General features: G+C 39.9%; 1 protein-coding gene across 1 annotated transcript; it reads left to right on the top strand.

The window, feature by feature from the left end:
* Positions 1-64: 64 nt before the first annotated feature.
* Positions 65-23,961, top strand: b4galt4 (UDP-Gal:betaGlcNAc beta 1,4- galactosyltransferase, polypeptide 4). Its single transcript, XM_048984373.1, has 7 exons — positions 65-198; positions 1,010-1,570; positions 9,969-10,198; positions 11,608-11,795; positions 20,815-20,937; positions 21,130-21,234; positions 23,114-23,961. Exons 2-7 carry the CDS (start codon positions 1,291-1,293, stop codon positions 23,253-23,255), a joined length of 1,068 nt encoding a protein of 355 aa, XP_048840330.1. The 5' UTR covers positions 65-198; positions 1,010-1,290; the 3' UTR covers positions 23,256-23,961.

The following is a 23,961-nucleotide window of genomic DNA, read 5'->3' as shown; positions in this document are numbered from 1 at the left end:
GTTTGAATGCTGATTATTAGCTGGCAAGGAACTCTTATTTTGAAAGGTATTTACCGGAACTGTTTCGCTACCTTGTTGCCAGCCGGACTTGACGTGGAAATCGAATTGGAGATGCTGCTTAAGGAGGAAACTCGCCTGTTATGTTCTATGAAGTTTGTTGCTGAGGCGTCATGTTAGATTTTTCTTCAACGACTGCAGGTAAAATCGGTCTCACTAAGTAAATAAGAAGTAAAAGCTGGCGTAATTATTCTTAATTCATTATCATTGTTATCTGTAAATGCGTTGATTTGTTAAATAGAAACAAACTTGTGCTGAAACGGGCAACGCGATTGTTTATACCTGAATCATAAACCTGAAATAATTTAATTACGTAACATATATTGTATTAGTAACTGCATACATGAAGTTGGCTCTGTGACATTACGTAGAACGCGTAGGGCGCAAATTCTAGTTACCGAGTTAACTAGTAAAAATTAAATATGAGGTTTAATCTAACAAGGTACGTTGTAGTGTATAAAGGAGGCAAGCAAAATTTAAACAGGGGAAAATTCTGTAGAATATAACACTACTTTTAATTCTTATGTATTGCATATTTTAATCATTTTTTCCCCATATAGTTAACGCGATTTAGTGCTAATGTAGGCATTGGTAGCGAAGCCAAGGAGCTTGAATGACGTTGATTCTGACATGGATTCCGATTTTTGTTTATACATAATAGATTTCTAAATAGGTACCTATAGCGCCAAAGTGACTAAGGCTTTATTTGTGCGGAGGTGCCTCATTATTTATTGTTTTAAATGATTACAGGGACGTCATTCTTCGTAATTGAAGCGTGAAAATATCTTATCGTTAAGTAAAACACCGTGTTCCTCTGGTATTGTTTTAAGGCGAGGTTGTGTAGGAAACATGTCTGAGGAGGAATGCTGAGTTGGCTGCCGCGGAATGCTGTCAGGGTGCCGGCGTCAATATTAACTCGGGTTTCCTTGTTGTTTTTCCCGTTTCTTCACAGATTGCTGTCAGAAGACGTGAAATTTGCTCCTGCTTTCTTCTTTTAGAGCCGCGTAAAGGGGGGAAAACATCAATAAGTTCTCGTTGAGGCTCTCCCTGTGGAAAATATTCTTCTTATAGTAATGAATTAAGATATTAGCTAATTTTATAATCTAGACAATTTGGGGGAAAATAAATCTGGAAGTGAGGGCTTGTCTTGTGACTACAATTTTATGTGGCCATGAGATAGAGACAAGTGTAGTTAGCATTATTTTACTTTTGAAAAATAATCTGGCTGTGAGCATGTTTTTGGCCCTGTTCAAGTGCCTGCGAAAGGGAAAATATTTCATACTTATCCTGTTGTCTGTTTCGGTCTTGGCCTGGATTGCCAGTTTTGCCAGTGATATAGTGCGGGAGGTGCCGAACACATTTTTGCTATGGTCGAAAACAGATAAGCCTACCAAAAATGTTATACATGAACAAAAACCTGATCTCATGGAGGAACTATCAAGTAAAAAAACACATTTGGACGCAAGTACTCCATCTCTTCAGAAAAATTGCCCTCTCCGATCACCGCTTCTATGTGAGTACTCAGAGTGACAGTGCTGAATGTCTTTTTGCATTATTGCTTGCCATCGTGAAGGTATATTCAGCATCAGCATGGAAGGTGGCAAATCCCATCTAGGCCTTGCATGTGTGGAGGTTGTGTATATGTTCTTCATGTTATGTGGCTTTTTCCATCCATCCAGAAAACTTGCTGTTAGCCTCACTGGTGTCTCTAAATTGCTTGCAGTGCCATGTGACGGACTGGCCTCTCGTATAGCTTGTACCCCAGGCTTTGGCCCTGTGACAGACTGGCCTCTCGTATAGCTTGTACCCCAACCTTGGGCCCTGTGACGGACTGGCCTCTCGTATAGCTTGTACCCCAGGCTTGGGCCCTGTGACGGACTGGCCTCTCGTATAGCTTGTACCCCAGGCTTGGGCCCTGTGACGGACTGGCCTCTCGTATAGCTTGTACCCCAGGCTTGGGCCCTGTGACGGACTGGCCTCTCGTATAGCTTGTACCCCAACCTTGGGCCCTGTGACGGACTGGCCTCTCGTATAGCTTGTACCCCAACCTTGGGCCCTGTGACGGACTGGCCTCTCGTATAGCTTGTACCCCAGGCTTGGGCCCTGTGACGGACTGGCCTCTCGTATAGCTTGTACCCCAGGCTTGGGCCCTGTGACGGACTGGCCTCTCGTATAGCTTGTACCCCAGGCTTGGGCCCTGTGACGGACTGGCCTCTCGTATAGCTTGTACCCCAGGCTTGGGCCCTGTGACGGACTGGCCTCTCGTATAGCTTGTACCCCAGGCTTGGGCCCTGTGACGGACTGGCCTCTCGTATAGCTTGTACCCCAGGCTTGGGCCCTGTGACGGACTGGCCTCTCGTATAGCTTGTACCCCAGGCTTGGGCCCTGTGACGGACTGGCCTCTCGTATAGCTTGTACCCCAGGCTTGGGCCCTGTGACGGACTGGCCTCTCGTATAGCTTGTACCCCAGGCTTTGGCCCTGTGATGGACTGGCCTCTTATATAGCTTGTACCCCAGGCTTGGGCCCTATGATGGACTGGCCTCTCGTATAGCTTGTACCCCAGCCTTGGCCCCTGTGACGGACTGGCCTCTCGTATAGTTTGTACCCCAGCCTTGGCCCCTGTGACGAACTGGCCTCTCGTATAGCTTGAATCCTGGCCTTGGGCCTAGCCAAGGCAGCATAGAGAGGAGAGGTAAGGAGCATGCGCTGATTAAAGCCACCACATGACAATCCACCTCAGAGATGAGAACCTGAGTGCAGCCATGTGGTGGGTGACACCTCAGCACCACACTAGCCTAAATGGATCAGTGTGAGTTTTTTCCAGGGCTGGAGTGACTATCCTGCCACCAAAAGCCAGCATAACATACCTGTAAATGCCCAGCGACTGCTGTCTGTTTGCTTGATATTCTTAGCTACTTTGTCTCGTTATCCTATTTCAGAACTAAACTTGTTCAATTCAAAACTAAACTAATCTTCAATTCAATAATGCTTTGAGTTAAGTAACGGAGGTAAAATATCTCTGAAGAATGTCTGGCTGGTACTCAAGGAAGTTTGGGAACCACCGCACTAGACAAATAAGCACTGTAAGCACTGTGTATTTTTTTAATGAAATAGTGGGCATTCAGTTGTTATGGGCATTACATTTACAGCTGAAAATACAGCTTATGAATGCCGCACGTCTAACATGCATTACACGTTGATTAACCTTGTATTATTGCTTAGGGGGAACTGTTATTGCATTATGTGCTGCACTCATCCACCAGTAAACGCATCAGGAGCATTGTAATTAATGCTGGACGCAATGCATACAATTACATGTTGATTTTCAGGACATTTGTGGAAGTTGAATAAGAAACAGTTAAGTGGGAAAAAAAAACCACATGTAGCATAGCAGGCTACCAGCATACTGATAAATTCCACAACGGATTTGCATGTCAGTAGGTGCTGTAGTTTAGGAGATTAATTCACCATTGCCTGTATTTCTCATTTTATCCTGTCACATTCATTTTTGACCCTGTCCAGTGAACAGTTTTATGAAAATTGTCTGTTGCTAGGTCATGCAGTATAGAAAGAGCTGGTGTCTGAAGAAGTCCTAATTACGCAGTATTTGTGAAATCGGTGCATAAATTATTCATTGAGCCGTGATAGTTTTTTTTATGCACTAATTTTGAAAATTAATCATGCTGTGAAAAGAAGTTTTATGAATTATAATTTTTAATTTTTATAATTATTGAAATTTTGCTAAGGTGTTCGGTTGGAATTTGGAATGCATCACGCAGGTTGTTACTTATTTTTGTGAGTTCACTGTTATCCCAAGACTATTGGTTACTGTAGGACTGTATTCCAGTTAATCTTAAATAAATCTTAAATACCTTTTTGCAATGAATGAGTGTAACTACCCTCCGCCCCCCTGCCCCCTCCTTCGCCCCTATTTATAGAACCCACCTTGGCATCTGCTCAGATATGCAGGTCTAACGCTCTTTGCTTCTCAGTCTACATTACTTGGTGTTTTTATAAATGTGGGATGATGTTTCACTCTCTCTCCAAATATTGCCTTATAAATAGTGACGACTCATAAGAACCTTCTTACAGTTTACAAGATGGGTTTTCTTTTCTCCTCTTAAAAGCATAAAATTGAAATATCACAAAATAAGCATCAGACCATCAAAATAATGCAGCCTCAAGAAACTGAATACATTTCAAGGTCCGCTATAAAAATTAATTTATCATTTTTATGTTCCAGCAGCCTGCACCTTTATTAATAACTAACGAGGTCATTGCAGTGATGCAGTAGGATTGTACTCTACCTGTCCATCCTCCAAATAATCGTTTGATCGCAGCGATGAATAGGCTGGTGCACTGACTTTCTTTGCTATTTGTCCATGGTTTAATTCACCTCACTCCTATTTGCACTTCAGCTTTCTCAGTTCACTGCCGCACCAGTTAATCGCTTGCTGGGCTTGTTAGCTAGTTACAGTTACAGTTTTGCAGTATGTGCTTGCTTTAAACCACAGCAACATCCAGTGCTGTGAGTGATGAGCTGTATATATGTCTTAATTGTATAAGGAATAGTCATTCTGTAAAAAGTGTAATTACTGCCGAAAACCCATAGAGAATATTCTCTGCGGAATGCAGATTAAAAAAAAAATATGGATATCTAATTTCAGTTCAATTTCCTTAATGTATCAGGTGCAGTTGATAAACTAATAGGGTGCTTTTTTTCTTTCAAATTATAGATTCATCCAGGTTTGTTGGATTCAGTTGTGGAAAAAGAAAAGCTGCTTTTTAATGTTGGCATTAAACTAAATCTGTAAATGCATAACTACATAAGATTTTGCAAGCAGCCTTTGAAGATTTAATACACCCCTGTTGTATATTATAAGATTGATTTAAAAAATTTTTTTTTGCTACAAATGTCTATAGCAAGGTTTATTATTTTAATCAATACCGTCACACTTTGATCAACTATTAATATTTTTGCCGATGTATGACACCACTACAGAATCCGGCAAAAAATCAGCAGGATATTGAGGCATAAAGGATTCGCTCTTTTAAATGTCATCATCATTCAAACCGTGGATGACAACACTGCCTTCTTTTATTATATTGTACATTGATTTCGAGTTGTTGCACAACTGTTGCAACTCATTCCAAGATCTTTTCTGCCTGTCTTTTCTTCAGGATAATTCTGCGAACACGCTCGGAGATGACAGCCCGGTTTATTTTGGTCATTTAAAGCTGTTCCATGTCTTCCTTTGTGATACATTTTAATGGCTTCTCTTCCTAGTATTTTTTTAAAAACTGAAGTTTATATGAATATTATATGAAATATTGGACAGCTTGATGTGTTAACCTTTTAGTGATAATTCTCTTTTAAGTTGCCGTAAACTTAGACAACCGTATTTATACTTTTCACATATATATTTATATTTTATATATATATAACATATATATGTATGTGTGTATATATAATATATCATATATCATATCATATAATATAAAAAAATCCTTGTAGGCAAAACTTGCATATGAGATGGAAGAAGATGAAGTTAAAAAGCCCTTAAGTAGAAATTATAGAATATTTGTCTGATTATTTTTGGTAGGAATTGTAACAAGTATCTAAAGGAGAATATCATTTTAACAATAATATGGTATAAATTGCTGGTAAGAGAACTTCTGAGCTTGGGTCCTGTAAGTTTACTGCTCATTGTTCTTCAGAAGGCTTAGTTGTTTGGTCTGTGATATATCTAAGAACAGAACTGATTGTAACTCTTCTGCTGTAATTAACAGCCTGTACCAATTAATAAGCATTACTGCAACTTCTTTAAAGACATTTCAGTGTTGATGACTTTCCAGCATTAAGCAAATCAGACCGAAAGATGGAAATTATATAAAAAGAACGATTTATAAATAGCTGGAGGTCTTCTCCCAAAAAACGTTAACATAAATTACATGGATTTCTCTAGAAGTGCGGTTGATTTGTAGGAGGTTAAACCAGTGCTTGTGTGGTGAATAAGCCACTGTTTGGGTTAGGTGGGTAAGTTTACTAAAAACGTAATCATGGCGTCCCTTTTGTCCTCTGTAATACTTTGAGAATCTACAGGGGTTGGACACCGAAACTGAAACACCAGCTTTTAGACCCTAATAATTGATTAGTATGGTGTAGGGCCTCCTTTTGTCTTGGGAATGACAGATATGGGTCCTGCACAGCGACCAGGGGGATTTTGAGCTGTTGCTCTTGCAGAACAGTGGCCAGGTCATTATGTTATGCTGGTGGAGGAAAACATTTCCTGACTCCCTCCTCCCAAACACCCCAAAGTGGCTGAATAATATTCAGATCTGGTGACTGTAGGCCATGGCAGATGTTCAACTTCACTTTCATGTTCATCAAACCACTCTGTCACCAGTCTTGCTGTGTTTATTGGTGCATCATCATCCTGATATACACCACCGCCTTCAGGGTACAATGTTTGAACCATTGGGTGATCATGGTCCTCCAGAATGGTTCAGTAGTCCTTGACAATGATGCCCCCATCTAGAACAAGTAGTGGGCCTAGGGAATGCCATGATATCGCAGCCCAAACCATCACTGATCCACCCCCGTGCTGCGGTCTGGGTGCTAAGTCTCACTGGGGCTTCTCCACACCATAACTCTCCTGGATGCGGGAAAGATGGTGAAGGTGGACGAATCAGATGACAATACATGTTTCGCCTTGTCCACAGCCTATGAGTTGGCAGGGGTGCTGCAAGAGATTTACAGCACCAGTGGCTGCGGCTGTGGTTTTATGCTTTTTGGATACAATCCGGGTTAGTACCCAGACATCCCTGTCAGACAGCTTCCTCTTGCATCCACAGTTACTGCACTTGTATGTGGTTTGTCCTTCGTGGTGGTATGCCGACATTACCCTGGATACTGTGGCTCTCGATACACCACAAAGACCTGCTGTCCTGGTCACAGTTCGGCCAGCGAGACATGCGCCAACGATTAGTCCTCTTTGAACCGCGTCTCCCATTATGTTGCACAGATTGCGATATTTTATGTACAGCTGTGCTGTTGCTCTGCTGATTCAGTCTTCACACTCTGCTCTTACTGATGGACTGTGCCATCAGTGAAGATTGGCCACCAGGCCGCGCATATATAGGCATGAAACTTCAAACACTCTACTGGCCAGTATTTCAGTTTCATTTTCCAGCCCTTGTATGTACAGGGTAGACTTTCTGTTATTCAGCCAGTAGCAGTTACCACTGGTTTTGGGTATTTCTTGTCTATTCTGCTTAAATGATGGGGAAGTAACTGTTGTGGCAGGGTGACACAGTTTTGCCTCTGTACAATTCTTAGTGTACTTTAGTAATTCACAAACCCATGTCTCCTACCAGACTGCCTGTATCATCGTGTGATTTGGGTCCAGTTTCAAAGAAATGTTTTCAGTCAGCCATGTCTTACAAATACCATTCTTCCTACCACTTGCCCCTGTCCAATGCACAATAAAATACGTTTGACCTGGTGGCATTGAGGCCTGAAACCTTTTTCAGGATCACTTTCGGTCACTTTTTAAATGTTGCTGGCTTCACTTCTAACCCGTTGAGCTTTCTGTCTGATTCCTTTTTACCTGGCGAATTATCGGATTTAAATAACATCTCCACCCTGAGAGCAAGATTCTCGTTTTACCTTTTCGGACGGCATGTAAGAATTCAAAAGGTTTCGCTCCTCTGTGTCCATCTAGTTAATTGTTTCTGCGATCTGGTTTCCTTGTGGACCTGATTCCTAACTCTTATGGAGGTTGATGTTGTTCGTCTCACCCTTTGAGACCACAGTGCAGTTCCTGCACCCATTACATTTCAGTGCGGCTTCACTGAGGTCCTGCTCTGCTAGGATGGTTGGGGGAATTCTGACTTGTAACTACAGCAATTTTTCTTTTTAATTTAAAACCTTCTACTGCTGTGTTTGAAATAAAAAAATTAAACTGAAAATCTGGGCTTTTTCCCCTAGTGAGTAGGAATGTTAGTTTGTCTGCATGTTTCAGTCTGATTGTGTGTGATATTGGCAGTTCTATCTACAAATTTCCTAAACACCTGATCGTTATAACAGTGCGTACAAATGCATCAATAGACTGGAACGCACCTTTTGAATCCCTGCATATGGTTTTACTCTCTTCCTTGGTTTGTGCACATTTAACCTCCAGAATATATTTGCCTACTTCTCCTCTAGTCACATGCGATTGTCAGGTGTGCTTCCTATTGAATCATCTGGTAATGACCAAAACTACGGCTGCAGTATTCACTAAATAGGTATCATCTTTTCCCTCCGCCATAATGACGAATGTACGTTTACAAGAAATCTCCTGGCAATTTAGCCACGCATTGTGTGCTAAAGCAGTCACAGCACTAATGTAAAAACGTGGTGAGTTTATGACTCTTAAGATGAGTGTTTATATGCGGAACATATTGGCTAAAATGACAACTGCATGCAGGTGCTAGTGATACATATTGTTACAGAAGGCCTACAGTTTTGTATCCTATAAGTGTAGCAATGAGTATTGTGTGGCTCAGGGGACTAAGTCTGTATGCCTCTAATCAGAAGATCGCCGGTTCAGCTTCAGCACGTCTGCGAGTCCTTGAGAAATGCCCTTGACCCCCAGCTCCCTGGGCGCTGCTACAGGTGGCTGCTCTTCACGGACAGCTTACTCTACGAAGAGCAAGTTGAGGGATCAATAAAGTATTTATTATTATTATTATTTATTATTATTAATGAGTCTCGGAAATCTAAAATATACAGAGAACCATTTTTCTTTCTCATATACATGTGCAAGAGAGCAGGCCTCTGGTTTTTGGATCGTACAATCCCTTTATGTTGTGTTGTTGAGAGCGAATTACTCCGTGAGTTTTCCGCGAATTGTTTTGTTCGGAACACCGCTGTCTGGTTGAGTATTTGATTGGGGTTAAGGAAGCATCAAGTTTTTGTACCTCGCCACACGAATGACTGACTTTAAATGTATTGTGACCCACTGGTAAATTTTACTAGGAGTAGGTATCAGTTTAAATATGTGACAGCAATGGATTAATCAGAGTACACTCCTTAGTCATTTTATTAAGTAAAAGTATGACCCCCCCCCTCTTTTGTCTTGAGAACCATTTCAAGCGCAGAGGGGTTACGTGTTCAGAGAAACCCAGAAAAGCTCCTGTTGTCTCATGTCCGGAACCAACGATCACACGATGTCCGACGTTTACAATGTTCAGATTATCGTTGTAGATGTTCTGATATTTATCTGCACAGTAAATGAAGCTCATTTCCCCGTCTGCCTGCTGTACGCATTCAGCTGCAGTCACGTTTGTCTCCGCTTGTAGCTACAGGCTTTAGCTTTAATGATCGGGTCTAACTTACGAAATGGACACTGGGTACAGGCTGATTTCACAATGTTGAAGGATTAGTTAAACTTCAACTTGTTCTACAGGTTTGTTTGCTTGTTTTTATTACTGTAATGTAATCTGTCTGATTCTGTCATCAAGATGTTTTTTAATAATGCACGTTAGCTTCTCAGAATCAAAGAATGTATCATTTGAAGTTTTCAACATTTTTTTTTACCAAATTTGCAACTCTTATGACAGATTTTTCTGGGTTCTGAACAGTTAAACTACTTGAGGTTGCAGTGTAAACTTTATCCAGGACAAATTCAGTTTCTGTATTATCTATAACCACATGAGATTATGCTGGACTCATATGATCATGATCCGAATTGATATTCAGATACAGTAGAATTATCTACGTTTCAAAGATTCTTTGAGTCATGTGACAAATTATTTGTCCAGAGTGCAGTTTCTTTGCTTCCCATATGCATTCAGCCTCAGATGTGGACCCCATAGACGAAAACACGTTATTGGAAATAAGTAACATCTCTGTTTTTATTTTTAGTGGGATCAGTGCGGCTTTCATTCCAACCTTCCCTCACGATGAAAGACGTGGAGAGTGCAAACAGCAAGCTGATCGAGGGTCAGTTTCAGCCTGATTGCAAGCCCCGGCAGAATGTGGCCATCCTCATTCCTCATCGCGACCGGGAGATGCATCTTCTCTACCTATTGCACCATCTACACCCTTTTCTGCAGAGACAGCAGCTGCACTATGGCATCTATGTGATCCACCAGGTACAGCTTTTTAACCCTTTAATTCATGCAGTGATATTATAGGAGACTGAATTATTGTGTTTACATTGCCTATACATTTGGGGATGAACATGTCTCTAACAGTATGACTATAAAGTAGTTTCTTCTCATTATAACAGCACAATAGTTGCTGTCTCAGGACCGAATGAACATAACTACTAGGCATGTACCGATGAATCACGAATCGGTTAAACATCGATGTAAATGTAGAACGATTTAAACTGGCTGATGTGGAAAATGAATTGCTACTTTAGGAGTGCTTCACGGTACTTTATTTAGCAGAAAAACTGGTGTAATATTACATTTGATTTCACAACGTCAGTTCGACGTCAGATGTCAGCGTATTCACCAGTGCGTAATGGTTTTGACCAAAAACGAGATGGCGAGTGAATTTGAATTGAGGACACGCCCCCCGATCTTAAATTGGCGATGTGGCAGCATTTTCGTGTTCTGGTAACTTCAAACGAAAACGGCGAGAAAAGCACAGACAAGATAAAAACTGTAAACAAACATTGTAAAAGACCGATAACATACACAAATAGCACCACGAACATACTTCAGCATGTCTACCGGCACCACAGTGAGCTCAATTCACCACCGCCAGAGCGGAGATTATTAAAAGGGCAAACCACGCTAGAAAGCTCCACATGCAAGCCTTAGTTTATTTGGTAATGCTTTATATTAAGTGCATCTTCTTAATGCATTCATAGAACATTCATAAACAGCATGCAAGTACACTCTAACATCCCTTAACAGCTTTAATATACATTAATAACAAACATTACATGATTATACAATTATTATGTGTGTGATTATTATATAATGTTTGTTATTAATGTATATTACAGCTGTTTAGGGGTGTTAGGATGTTAAGGTATACATGCATGATGTTTATGAATGATTTCTGAATACTTAATGAATACGTTATGAAGGTGTACTGAGCATTTTATGAATGCAATACAAAAGTATTATGAAGATGCTGTTAATGTAAAGCGTTACCATTTATTTTTTTATTTTAATTTCAGATTATTTTAAAACAGTACTTTTTTATTCAATTTCAGTTCCTCTGTCAAGAAGAGGACATGTTTTGCAAAGTTTAGAAACATAAATAAAGGAATTTTTTAAGTAAATTTGTCTGCAGCCAATTGAGTTAAAAAATCGTGAGAAAATCGTATCGTGAATCGTATCGAATTGTGCGTTAAGTGTATCGTTACATCCCTAATAACTACATGTTAATAGTTTGATCCGGACACTGTGGGAGCTGTAGGGCTCGGTCTCCCTGCACATTCATTGTTTTTGAGAGTGGTGGAAAAGTCACAACTGCAGAAGTTTGCAGAAAGTAAAACGTCATGTTTAGCTTTTTGTTGATGAATGCATTTTCCCTGTTCCAGGCTGGCAGTAGTGTGTTCAACCGCGCCAAACTGCTGAATGTTGGGTTTCTGGAAGCACTGAAGGACTACGACTGGGACTGCTTTGTTTTCCACGATGTGGACCTCATACCAGAGAATGATAATAACCTCTATGCATGCGAGCGGCAGCCAAAACACCTAGTGGTTGGCAGGAATGTCACGGGTTACAGGTGCGTATCTGTGATTGTTTCTGTGTTCTTGGTTAGTTCAAAATATGTTTGTCATGGGAAGCACAGTGACTGGTGCACTCTGCTACTGTACAGTACAAGCGGCTTAACTCTCTGGACACACTGTCTTCGTTTTGGTTACATGTCCATTATGACGCATCGAGATGCCTGTCCGCACATGATGTAGTATAAAATATATATGTATGACCGTTTTGGCTTAATCTGAGGCAACCGAAATCCCGTTCATCATGAGGGGGGTAAAAATGGGGTTCTTCTATATTTCCCCAGTCCTCAGGTGACCATAGCTCAATCTTCAGAGGCGGTTTTTGAAGTCAAAGCGGTTTACAGTAGGCTCCGGAGGACTGGAATTTTTTCCACAGTCAATAATACCTCTCCGTATTTGACCTTTTATTCCATCCCTCTGTTTAGAGCATGACAAACGTGTCTTTCCAAGGCGTCTAAAGACCAGAACCGATGTCACATAAAGGCGAAGCAGAACCAGAACCAGAGACAATACCAGCCTGTAAAACGCGTCAGACGGGTCACGTTCTATCAAGCGGCCTTTTCTCACCGTAGACGTGACACTAACCCTTTGCCCAGTCTCCACATCATTGATTCACTTTCGCACATCATAAAAGCATTGAAGCATTAGATCAACCACTGATAAAGCAGTTTTTTTTTTTTTAATAGCTCAAAGGTGCATTTCATGAACCTTCAGGCATATATTGACAAGGTACGACAAAGCGTTACAATTTCTGACAATGGAGGAACAACAGGGACCCCAGTTGCCCACCCCTTAACCCGAATGAGGAGCTCTGCTCAGCATGGAGATGGAAGGCTTACGATTGCCAGATACACATAGATGATCCTGCTGACTGCCGTGGATGCGGCACGTGAGGACATCACAGCAGACGCCTACGGAGGCCGCATAAGACGTTCCAAAAGAATCTTTCTGCGCTGCATTGCAAGTGATGTAGATGAGAAACTATGGCCTGCCAAATGGAAACGTCAGGAGGTGTAGAGCCACTACACATTAATTCCCCATACAGTGCTGCATGTAGAGTTCCCTATATTTACATTTATAATTTAGTATTTTTGTGCCATAGAGAAAAGGTGCAGCCTTGTGCATTTTCATCATTGTCAAACCTTAGCCAAAACCTTAGCCATAGTCTGCATCGGAATATAGAGTACATTGTTATGTTGACAACACAGCGAAGCATTTTTACTATGTTTGTAAAAAAAAAAATTTTTTTGACAAAGACTTGTCATTGTGATTGTGCTGACATGTTCATTAACATAAATATTTTCTTTTGAGATGGGGAATTCTGGGAAAGTTAAGGGCTTTTACGGGTGACTCGTGTAGTGCTGTTTGTATGAGGAGTTTCGGGAAATGCACTTAGGCCTACTGGTTTGTAAATGTTATATTATTCAAGAAATGTACTAAATATAAGTGACTAACTTATTTAGGCTTTCAGGTTTGAGGATAGCCATAGATTACTATAAAATATACTATATGGACAAAAGTATTTGGACACCTGGCCCCACAGAAAGATTTATAAAATCCAAGATTTTGCAGTTTGTCTGTGGGGAATTTCTGCCCATTCATCCAGAAGAGCATGTGTGAGGTCAGGCACTGATGTTGGACATGAAGGCCGGGCTCGCAATCTCTGTTCTAGTTCATGCCAAAGGTGTTTGATGGGGGCCAGTCAAGTTCTTCCACATCAAACTCACCCAACCATGTCTTTTTTGACCTTGCTCTGTACACTGGGGCACTGTCATGCTGAAACAGAAAAGAGCCTTCCCCAGACTTTTCCCGTAAAGACGGAAGCATTGAATTGTCCAAAATGTCCTGCTATGCTGAAGCATTAAGCGTTCCCTTCGCTGGAACTAAGGGGCCTAGCCCAACCCCTGAAAAACCACCCCATACCATTATATGACTTGTCTATCAGACTGCCAGACAGAGAAGCGTGATTCATCTCTCCAAAGAACACGTTTCCACTACTCCAGAATGCAGCTTTACACCACTCTATCCGACACTTGGCATTGCGCTTGGTGATGTGAGGCTTGCATGCAGCTGCTCAGCCATGGAAGCCCATTCCATGAAGCTCCCAGTGCACAGTTCTTAGGCTGGGGTTAATGCCAGAGGAAGTTTGGAACTCTGCAGTTATTGAGTCAGCAGAGCGTTGGTAACTTTTTTCAGCTATGCGCCTCAGCAACCCCTCTCTGTTAACATGGTCTGTCACTTCGCGGCTGAACTTCTGTAGTTCCTAAATGCTTCCACTTTGCAATAATACCACTTAGTTGGCCATGGAATATCTAGCATGGAAGAAATTTTTATTGCAAAGGTGGAATCCTCTGACAGCACCACAGTTTAATTCACTGAACTTTTCACAATGACCCTTTCTTTCAAAAATGTTCGTTTGACCTGACTGCATGGCTAGGTGCTTGATCTTATACTCGTATGGCAATGGGTCTGAATGAAACACCTGCATTCAGTGATTACGAGGTGTACACTTGTAGTGTATGTGTCCTTCAGCCTTTTGGAGTATCCTAGCTTGTCTTTGTCATTACTTTGCTTTAAATCACTTATCTTAATTTACTTTTGACTATTCCTGTATCTCAATATAGCCACGTCATCTTACAAAATACAGCACATAATAATAATTTTTTTTTGTAGTCATATCATGCGAAGTCAGTAAAGCTGAACCATACTAAAAAGTTCATATAGCAATACTTTATGATAAAAAATTAGGTTGATTTTTGAGGAATTTACCTAAAATTAACTATAGCTGAATAGAACTTATTTACCGATAGACTGTCAAATAAATTGTTGGTGTGGCCATGAGTTGTGCCACCACAAAGCACTGCCAGAAAATATGCTTTTACTCAGTATCTTCTCGTTTCCATACAGCGGAAGACGAATGTCTTTTGGTGACCTATTAGTGATTGCATTTCTCCTCCTCGCTCATTTTTGTTAAATTTCTCACAAATGCACCATGTTATTAGTGATGTCACATTCATGAGTGATTTGTTCTTTTGAACTTTCCAGTGAATCAGTTGAACCGGTTTTCAAATCTAAACAAATCACACTCTTCGTAGATCCACGCATTGTACAGGTCAAAGTATTTGATCATAAAAATCTCAAAATATTTCACAATTTAACATACAAAGGTTGCTCTTTTTTTTATATTTGAATTTACTTACACTTGCTTTTCATAGACCACCTGTAACCATGTTGCCTTGTCCCTCCCTATACCATAATCTCTTCTATTTGCACTGTGTGCATGCTTGGCCACGTGGTGCCTCCCCCCATACCGTAATCCATTGTTTGCACTGTGTGCGTGCTTGGCCACGTGGTGCCTCTCCCCATACCGTAATCCATTGTGTTTGTACTGTGTCCGTGCTTGGCCACGTGGTGCCTCTCCCCATACCGTAATCCATTGTGTTTGTACTGTGAGCGTGCTCGGCTACGTCGCACATATCTATGGAAGTAAATTAATGACAAAAGTCGTTGATGAAAAAAAACACGTTGAATTACACTTATCAAGTAAAAAAGCATTGCATTATTGATGCTTTGAATTTTTGGGGACTGTAATTTAATGTGTATACATTTAAACATTGAACATTTCAACTGAAAACATTTCAATTGTAATTTCATTGCTTAAATATTCAGTACAAAAATATTCGGCTTCCAAAATTCAGTTCCAAAACACGTATTTTAAAGTGCATGTTTATAATTCAACCACATGAATTCAGTTAAATTAATTTCGCCTCAAAATAAATTTTGAAAAGAAGAAATTCAGTTGAAAATATTCCATGTGTTTTATTCGCATCTTTATTATTCAAGCAGTAATATTCATTCGTCTTATTTGCGCTTTACAATATTCAGTCCCGTTATTTTCGCTGTTTCAAATACGCTGCCAGAATTTCAGTGGTTCAATACGTATGGAAGATTATAAGCACAAAAATTCAAATGGCAATTCATTTTGCAATTGTCAATTCAATATTCAACCAGAGCATGCATTTGTCATTTCAATATTTAATCTGTGCATGTAATTTGAAAATACATTTTGCAATCGGCAATTCAATGTGCAAAGTGCTTATGCAATCCTTAATTCATTTCATAATGTTTTGAATAAAAAATAGAATGACAATTCACTGAATTGCATTTCGTTTTGCCATGGGCTTTTTGCCTCTTTATTCAAATGGCAATTCATTTGGCAATTGTCAATTCAATATTCAATCAGAGCATGCATTTGTCATTTCAATATTTAATCTGTGCATGTAATTTGAAAATACATTTTGCAATCGGCAATTCAATGTGCAAAGTGCTTATGCAATCCTTAATTCATTTCATAATGTTTTGAATAAAAAATAGAATGACAATTCACTGAATTGCATTTCGTTTTGCCATGGGCTTTTTGCCTCTTTATTCAAATGGCAATGGCGTCCCCGGGAATTGCATTGCATGTTGGGGAGAAAACTCAATTTGCAATTCCCAACTGTCAGATCGCTCATCAAGGTGGACCTTCATTAACGACGTCACTTCCTTGTTTAGGGCCTCGCTACCATTGATTTGTTCGTTTAGTTAGAATGAGTAATGGCGGCTGAAGAGCTTGCAGCAAATATTTCTGCCTTAGCAGATGACATGGAAATTAATCGGGTATCAGCAGTAGATGCGTTTGATAGGTTGTTTGTGTTGTCACAGAGGGTAACCAACTGCGTGACTTGATGTAACGCCTGAGCTACATTAGTTTGCACCCTTCTCGTATCAAGTCCAGTTAAGATTGTAAGTTCCTCTACCCTCTGTGACAACACAAACAACCTATCAAACGCATCTACTGCTGATACCCGATTAATTTCCATGTCATCTGCTAAGACAGAAATATTTACTGCAAGCTCTTCTGCCGCCATTACTCATTCTAACTTTTTTTTTTTTTACGTTTTAAAGAACTTTATTTAGAGCAAAACAATTACAAACTCAAACAAACAGTTACTTATAAAAGTCTACATAACAATATATCACACCTCCTGTGGTAAAAGCATGTTATTGCAATGATATAATCAGCATGTTACAATCAAATAAGGAAAAGTGCAACTAGTTATAATTATTACAAATAATAAATAATAATAAAAAAAATTAAAAAAAAATAATAAAGAAGATAAAGGGGGTTTACTCATTCTAACTAAACGAACAAATCCGTTGAATGGTAGCGAGGCCCTAAACAAGGAAGTGACGTCGTTAATGAAGGTCCACCTTGATGAGCGGTCTGACAGTTGGGAATTGCAAATTGAGTTTTCTCCCCAACATGCAATGCAATTCCCGGGGACGCCATTGCCATTTGAATAAAGAGGCAAAAAGCCCATGGCAAAACGAAATGCAATTCAGTGAATTGTCATTCTATTTTTTATTCAAAACATTATGAAATGAATTAAGGATTGCATAAGCACTTTGCACATTGAATTGCCGATTGCAAAATGTATTTTCAAATTACATGCACAGATTAAATATTGAAATGACAAATGCATGCTCTGATTGAATATTGAATTGACAATTGCCAAATGAATTGCCATTTGAATAAAGAGGCAAAAAGCCCATGGCAAAACGAAATGCAATTCAGTGAATTGTCATTCTATTTTTTATTCAAAACATTATGAAATGAATTAAGGATTGCATAAGCACTTTGCACATTGAATTGCCGATTGCAAAATGTATTTTCAAATTACATGCACAGATTAAATATTGAAATGACAAATGCATGCTCTGGTTGAATATTGAATTGACAATTGCAAAATGAATTGCCATTTGAATTTTTGTGCTTATAATCTTCCATAAATACGGTCCGAAATTCAACCCTCTACATCCGGGACCAGCAGGATGACTAATAGACTGCCGATAGAGTTCGTCTAACTGCTGTCCAAAATGGAGCAAGCGGGAAATACAAGTACTGATTGACTTGGCAGCAGATTTTTGTTGATTGTGTTATTTATGTTTCTTGTCATTTACTAGTCAATCCGATAACTTATTGCGCCCCCAAGTAATAGGTTTTTATGTAAGTAATTCGCTAGTTGCATTAATTATCACCAAACTTATCTTGCTTAACGTAAGATGCCTGCGGGCACCTACAAGGTCCGCAGGCTTGCAAGCTGGCCAGCTAGGTAGTTGGGATGGGATAGTACTCGACTTGGAGACTGACAGGTCCGCGATGTCGGCGATGACACCAGAAGGGACCTTAAAATGACTTTTTGAAAGTATAGTATGCCTAATTAATTAAGGAAAAGACGGTGAAGATGAAACGGCATCCGACTGGGCTGGGCCGTGAAATATCGCGTCGCGGTTATTAACATTCATATCATCATCAGTGTATAGTTGTCAGGATTCGCGGGTGCGGCGGGTAGGCAGGCAGGGAAGAACGAAATAGGTAGCCGAAAGTCGGGGGAAACTGGGGATTTATTAAGGGGGAGACATCGGAACGCTACTAACATCAATGACGGACAAAAGGCAGGGCAAGACGTGGACTGATATAGAACAAAGACAGGGCAAATCAACAGGATACAGCTGGGCATGGTTAGGGAAGCACACGTGGATAATCAGGGGGCGTGGCACACACGAGGATCGGACGAGCCGGGCATGACAATAATATCGTGCTAAACATTTGTTTTCTTACGTAATTAATAGTTATAATATAATTATTTATACAAATTCCATCAATGTATGAGTCAGTTGCTGGTGCCCATATCAAACCAGTCACAGGCGCCATATCTATTAGTAATAAAATTTGGTCATCAATCAGAATACCTCGAAACCACCTGTCATATTGTTTTCTACATATGGATTGCATAATATGGGTATGGTGAAAATCTCTGAAAATATTGTGATTATTTTTTAGGGCATATGCCCAGCCCTACTCAAACCTATTCACTGGAACTAATAGGGAGGTAGTCAAAGTAAAAACCTAGCAACAAAACATACTGTAATGTTTTTCCTTTATGGAAATAAGGAGACAAGTAGCTGAAAACTAACTTTATTTGGCTGATATGGCCACAGCCACACCAACTTTTATATTTCAAAGAACAAGTCGAAGAACAGTCCTGCCTACACCCATTCCTTGCTTAACCTTCCCCGAACCCCTTCACCTTCCCATCAACCCCTCTCCCGCCTCCTCTCATACCTCCCACACACTCTCCCCTGGATGGGCGCACGCCCACAGAAAATATCCCTCCCAGCAACATGTGTAACACTATTCCTAAACACGCTACAATACTTTCGGTGGTTTTTGTGTTACGCTATATAAAAACAGTTTATTTTTGTATGATTTTTAATTTTGTATGATAAAACCTGAACTAGCATTGCAGTAATGCAAACTTTGTAAAGGTGTATTAGTTTGAAGCTGTGAATAGCCTGTTTCTTTAGTTGTATATAGTAAACGATGGTGATATGATCATATGTGGTCGCCCCATTCGTCCTTGCTCTTGCTGAACAGTCACAGTGGGTGCCTCCCTGAATGTCAGGTTTCGTTGGATTAGTTGAAGCAGTTCAGTGACAGCCTGTGTTATGTTATGCGGGGTGGTTACTATGCTGGAAATTGCATTCCTGCGAGCAGACAAAGTCCAAGTACAAACAAACAAATTTATTTTTGTATAGCGCATTATCACAACATTACATTGTCTCAAAGCGCTTTACAGCATCCCCACCCAAAGCCCCCAGTGAGTAAGACATAGGCGACAGTGGCAAGGAAAAACTCCCTAGAAGGAAGAAACCTTGGGAAGGACCAGACTCAAAGGGGAAGTCCAACCTCCAGGGGCCGGCAGGGAGAGTCAAACTGGAGAGATGGCTAAGTGCTGAGTCATACTGTCCAAATCATAAAATTTGAGACACAACCGGGGAGCAGGGGGAAGATGACAAGCCGGTGCCGACACTCCCTCTAATCGCCGGGCAACCAGAATTAAGGCAGCGGGTCATACATGGAAGATGACACAGGTAGTGTCATCCAGCCCAGTCAGATGCCGTTTCATCTTCACCGTCTGTTCCTTAATTAGTGAGCCACAGGCTTATGCCTAATTATCTCCCCACTCACTCATACTGGCTCATTCGGTCACTGACTCTCTCGTTTGACCAGTTCACTAAAAAGAGCCGGTTCAAAAGAAGGATTAGTTCATGAATTAGACATCACTACGGAGTTGTTCGGCAATCGGCAAGTTAGTGGTATGTTCGGTTGAAGTGGTTACTTAGCAAGACTTGTGAGACTCATAAGATCTGAAACTGAATGAGTGATCAATTCTCATTATGCCAAAAGTTTACTTGAATAACGAGTTGAATCAAACAAATTGGTTCTTTTATTTAAAAAGAACAGTTCCATAGATTTGGTTCTGTAAATTGAAGCCAACTCCCCATCACTGCTATCTGTGAGTGAATCAAACAGCAAGGATGAGAATGATCGTCATTGGCTTTGAGATTGCATGCAGAGCTTACGGAAATGCAGTGGCGGTAAATTTGAGTGATTTTTATTTCTTTATATTTTTAATCAGTTACTAGTTTAATGTTGAAAAGGAACCATCAATAATATTGCAAAGCTTGCTAAGATATGTTTCTATGACAGAGTAAAAATGTTTTAGGTTGTTTACGGTCTTAACTGAGCTGACTGTCTCAATCCCTGCGATATTACGACCACATAATTTGTGATGTTGGTATTGACATTGCAGACCATGTTGGCCTAGTGGCTAATGCTGTCGCCTTTGCATTATTTTTTTAGAATTGTGTACAGGATGGGCCAAAAGTAGGTATACAGTTCTTATTTCACAGTATGGATTGCGTGATGTTTAGTCTTTTAGGTGTTCGAAATGTTCTACATCACCGTTGATACATTCCTCTATACCTTCTTTACTTTGTAACATAACTGTATACCTACTTTTGACCTACCCTGTATTTTATATCTATAAAAGATTTCATATATATGCCTTATTGTTTTAAGATGTGCTTGCATATCATACTTAAGTAAAGCGTATTTGTTTTACTTCTCAGATTGCGGTACGAAGGCTATTTCGGAGGGGTGACGGCCATGAGTAAGGAGCAGTTTCGTAACGTGAATGGGTTTTCAAACAAGTACTGGGGATGGGGTGGAGAGGATGACGATCTTCGTATTCGGTGAGACTAAATTCTTGTATACTTCACATGTATTGTTTAATAATGTATTATGTATGTGATGGCATTAATCATTCATGCAATCATTCATCATCTTTAAATGTTTAAAATGTTCCTTTTCATGTGTGGCAAAGCCCTTATGCAAATTGATTTAGTTTTATAGTTTTGCAGTTTGTAAGCGTTTTGTCCAATTAGGGTGGGGATTCAGAAAATGAAGGTTTTGCGGCCACCTGCAGCAGTGGCTCGTTACACTATGATCTTTCACAAAAGAGACAGTGGAAATGCAGTGAATCGTAATCGGTAAGTATTGGCGGCAAATGCAAACATCGGGAAAATTCACAGACGCTACATGTTTAATGTGTGCAGTAAAAAGAATATTTAGTTGGTTCTACCGGAGAAGTTTACAGATACACTGCCTGGCCAAGAAAATTATACCCTTTAATATTTGATCGTCTTTATCTTTGATTTAGGGCGCGCATTAATTGTGGCATTGTTTCGTGGCGCTTATGCGACGCCTCAACATTTATTTTCACCCAGATTTGCATTAAGCTTGATCTTGTTTTGATGATGGGAGAGTACTATCTTCTCTAGCACATCCCAAAGACTTTCAGTGGGGTTAAGTTCAGGACTCTGCTCGCGATTCAAGCCCGATGAATCTCGGCATTGTTGTCCTGGAATATGCCCGTGTTGTAAGAGAAGAAAATAATCCATTTATGGGATAAGCAGGTAGATTCAGGTGCTCAGCTGACTTCATTTTATTGCTGCATAATGTTGTTGAGCCTAGACCAGACCATTTGAAACGTGCATATGCCCGTCGTTCTAGAATAGGGTAAATCTGGACTAGTCAGATCACCTTCGGAAAAGCAAATTGAAGTCATTACTTTTTCCAATTACCCTCACTAACAAGTGGTTTTCTTGTGGCCGCACAGCTGTTTAGTCCCAGTCCTGTAAGGCCTTGTCACATTGTGCATGGAAATGCTCATACTTTCACTATTAAACATAGCTGCAATTTCTACTGTCAAATTTTTTTATGTGATCGGCCATTCGTTAGTTTTTTTTTTTTTTTTTAATCTGACCACATTTCTTCCACAAAGTTAACGATTCACCACAATCTTTCCAGCTGTTGTTAAGGCATTGGACTGTTCTTAACGCAAGTACGATACTTTCAACAGTCTCCTTAGATCTTTTCTCTGCTTGATGCGGGCTAATAATTTGAGAGCAGTAACATCATACCTGTGACCTCGGGATGCATCTTCACACATGGTAGCCTAAGAAATGAGAAGCTACACAATGATTTACTCATGGGCTGTTAGTCACCTTAATCCACAAAGGGCTACAAATGGCAATTGTACCTGTAGACAACATAAAATGAGTAAAGTACCCAATTGGCCCTGCTTCTATTGTAGGTATAATTATGGAAGCTATAATTTTTGCATTTTCAGGAATAGATCGTCATTTTCTAAATATACAGCACTTGTCAGAAGTCTTGGGCAGCCAAAGAAAATGTGTTTTTACATTCTATTTATTTGGTGTAAAACAATAACACAGAGGCTTTTAAAAATGAAGCAAGTTGTAAAAGTATACTGATCCGATAGACCAGGGGTGTCAAACTCTAGTCCTAGGGGGCCGGAGTCCCGTGTAGTTTAGCTCTTTCCCTGTTCCACCACAAATGATTCAGCTCAAGAGTTATACTATAATTAGCACAAGGAGTTAAATCAGGTGTGTTAAATGAGGGGAAACCCAAAAATGTGCAGGGCTCTGGCCCCCCAGAACTGTAGTTTTGACACCCCTGAGATAAACTGAGTTTTGATGAAATAGTCTATCTCAGTTTACAATAGAGTTTTTGTACTTTCTTATCTAACAAATTTGCTAGTTTCATATAGAAGCCACCTTCATTTTAAGTGTCAATTTTGGAGGCTTTGATAGCAAAATAATAAAATAAATGACGTTATCTGAAATAGTACATCATCTAACTTTATAGAATGATTTTATAGTAATTGAGTATGCTTAACTGTAGTTTAAGGGCATGCTAGCAATCTGCTAAATAAATAGACCACGCCTTTAATAAATCACGGTGTGTGTATTTATGTATGTGCGCTTCTGTTGCAAACTGTTGTAGTGAAATAACTGGAGGCTAATCCCCCCCCCCCCCCCCCCCCCCCCATTTCTACATTTTCAGGATGCATCTATTGGAACGGACTCGGAAAATCTGGAAAAGTGATGGAATAAATTCTTGCTCGTACAAAACGCTGTCTGTTGAAAGGACCAAAGCCTATATTAATGTTACAGTCGACATTTCTGAAACAAAGGGCCGGAATTGAGAAGAATGCAAGAGAATGTATGCCTTACACACTTGGCATGTGATAAATGACACCAGTGAACATGCCAGATTCCCGTGGTAGCACAACGGAAAGTGGGACACTACTGAATGTCGTCTAAGAAGTAGATGAAAATACTCATGATTAATTCATACAATTCAAATGAATTAACTTTTTATATTTATGACCATTACAGAACATCCCTGTATGCAGTAGTTTTCCTTAGACTTTGTGTTCATTGTCACTTGCTAATACTGTACGATGTTGCATTTAGGAGGAGTGACTGTACCTTTTGGTCTGTCTGATCCCCTGTATTTATGTGCATAAGTATCACTTACTTGAATTTTTTGTAGAAAAACAAAAGTGACTAAAATATATCAGCTGCCGTGATTAACATGTTTAACAAGGTAGTTGACATTTGTACAGACTAACATTCCTCAAATTGTGAATTTAAAAAAAATGTTTTTTTTTTTTTTATTATAAGTTTTATGTACTTTGTTGTTATTTAGATCCACAGTCACTGAACCCTATATCCATAATAAGCATTGGCTGCTCTGGAGTCACCCCAAAAAATATTATCCTGAGCTGCTTGGCTGGCAAAAATAATCCTAAATCATTCCACCTGTCTTGTTCTGCAAAGTTTCTATTTTTAAAAATGTCCCCACAACAATTTTTTTTTTCTTTTCTAGAAATAAATGTTAAACGTGGA

The sequence above is a fragment of the Brienomyrus brachyistius genome, chromosome 18 (genome assembly GCF_023856365.1).
Source record: "Brienomyrus brachyistius isolate T26 chromosome 18, BBRACH_0.4, whole genome shotgun sequence".
Taxonomy (NCBI): Eukaryota; Metazoa; Chordata; class Actinopteri; order Osteoglossiformes; family Mormyridae; genus Brienomyrus; species Brienomyrus brachyistius.
This window is presented reverse-complemented; position numbering and strand designations above follow the sequence as displayed.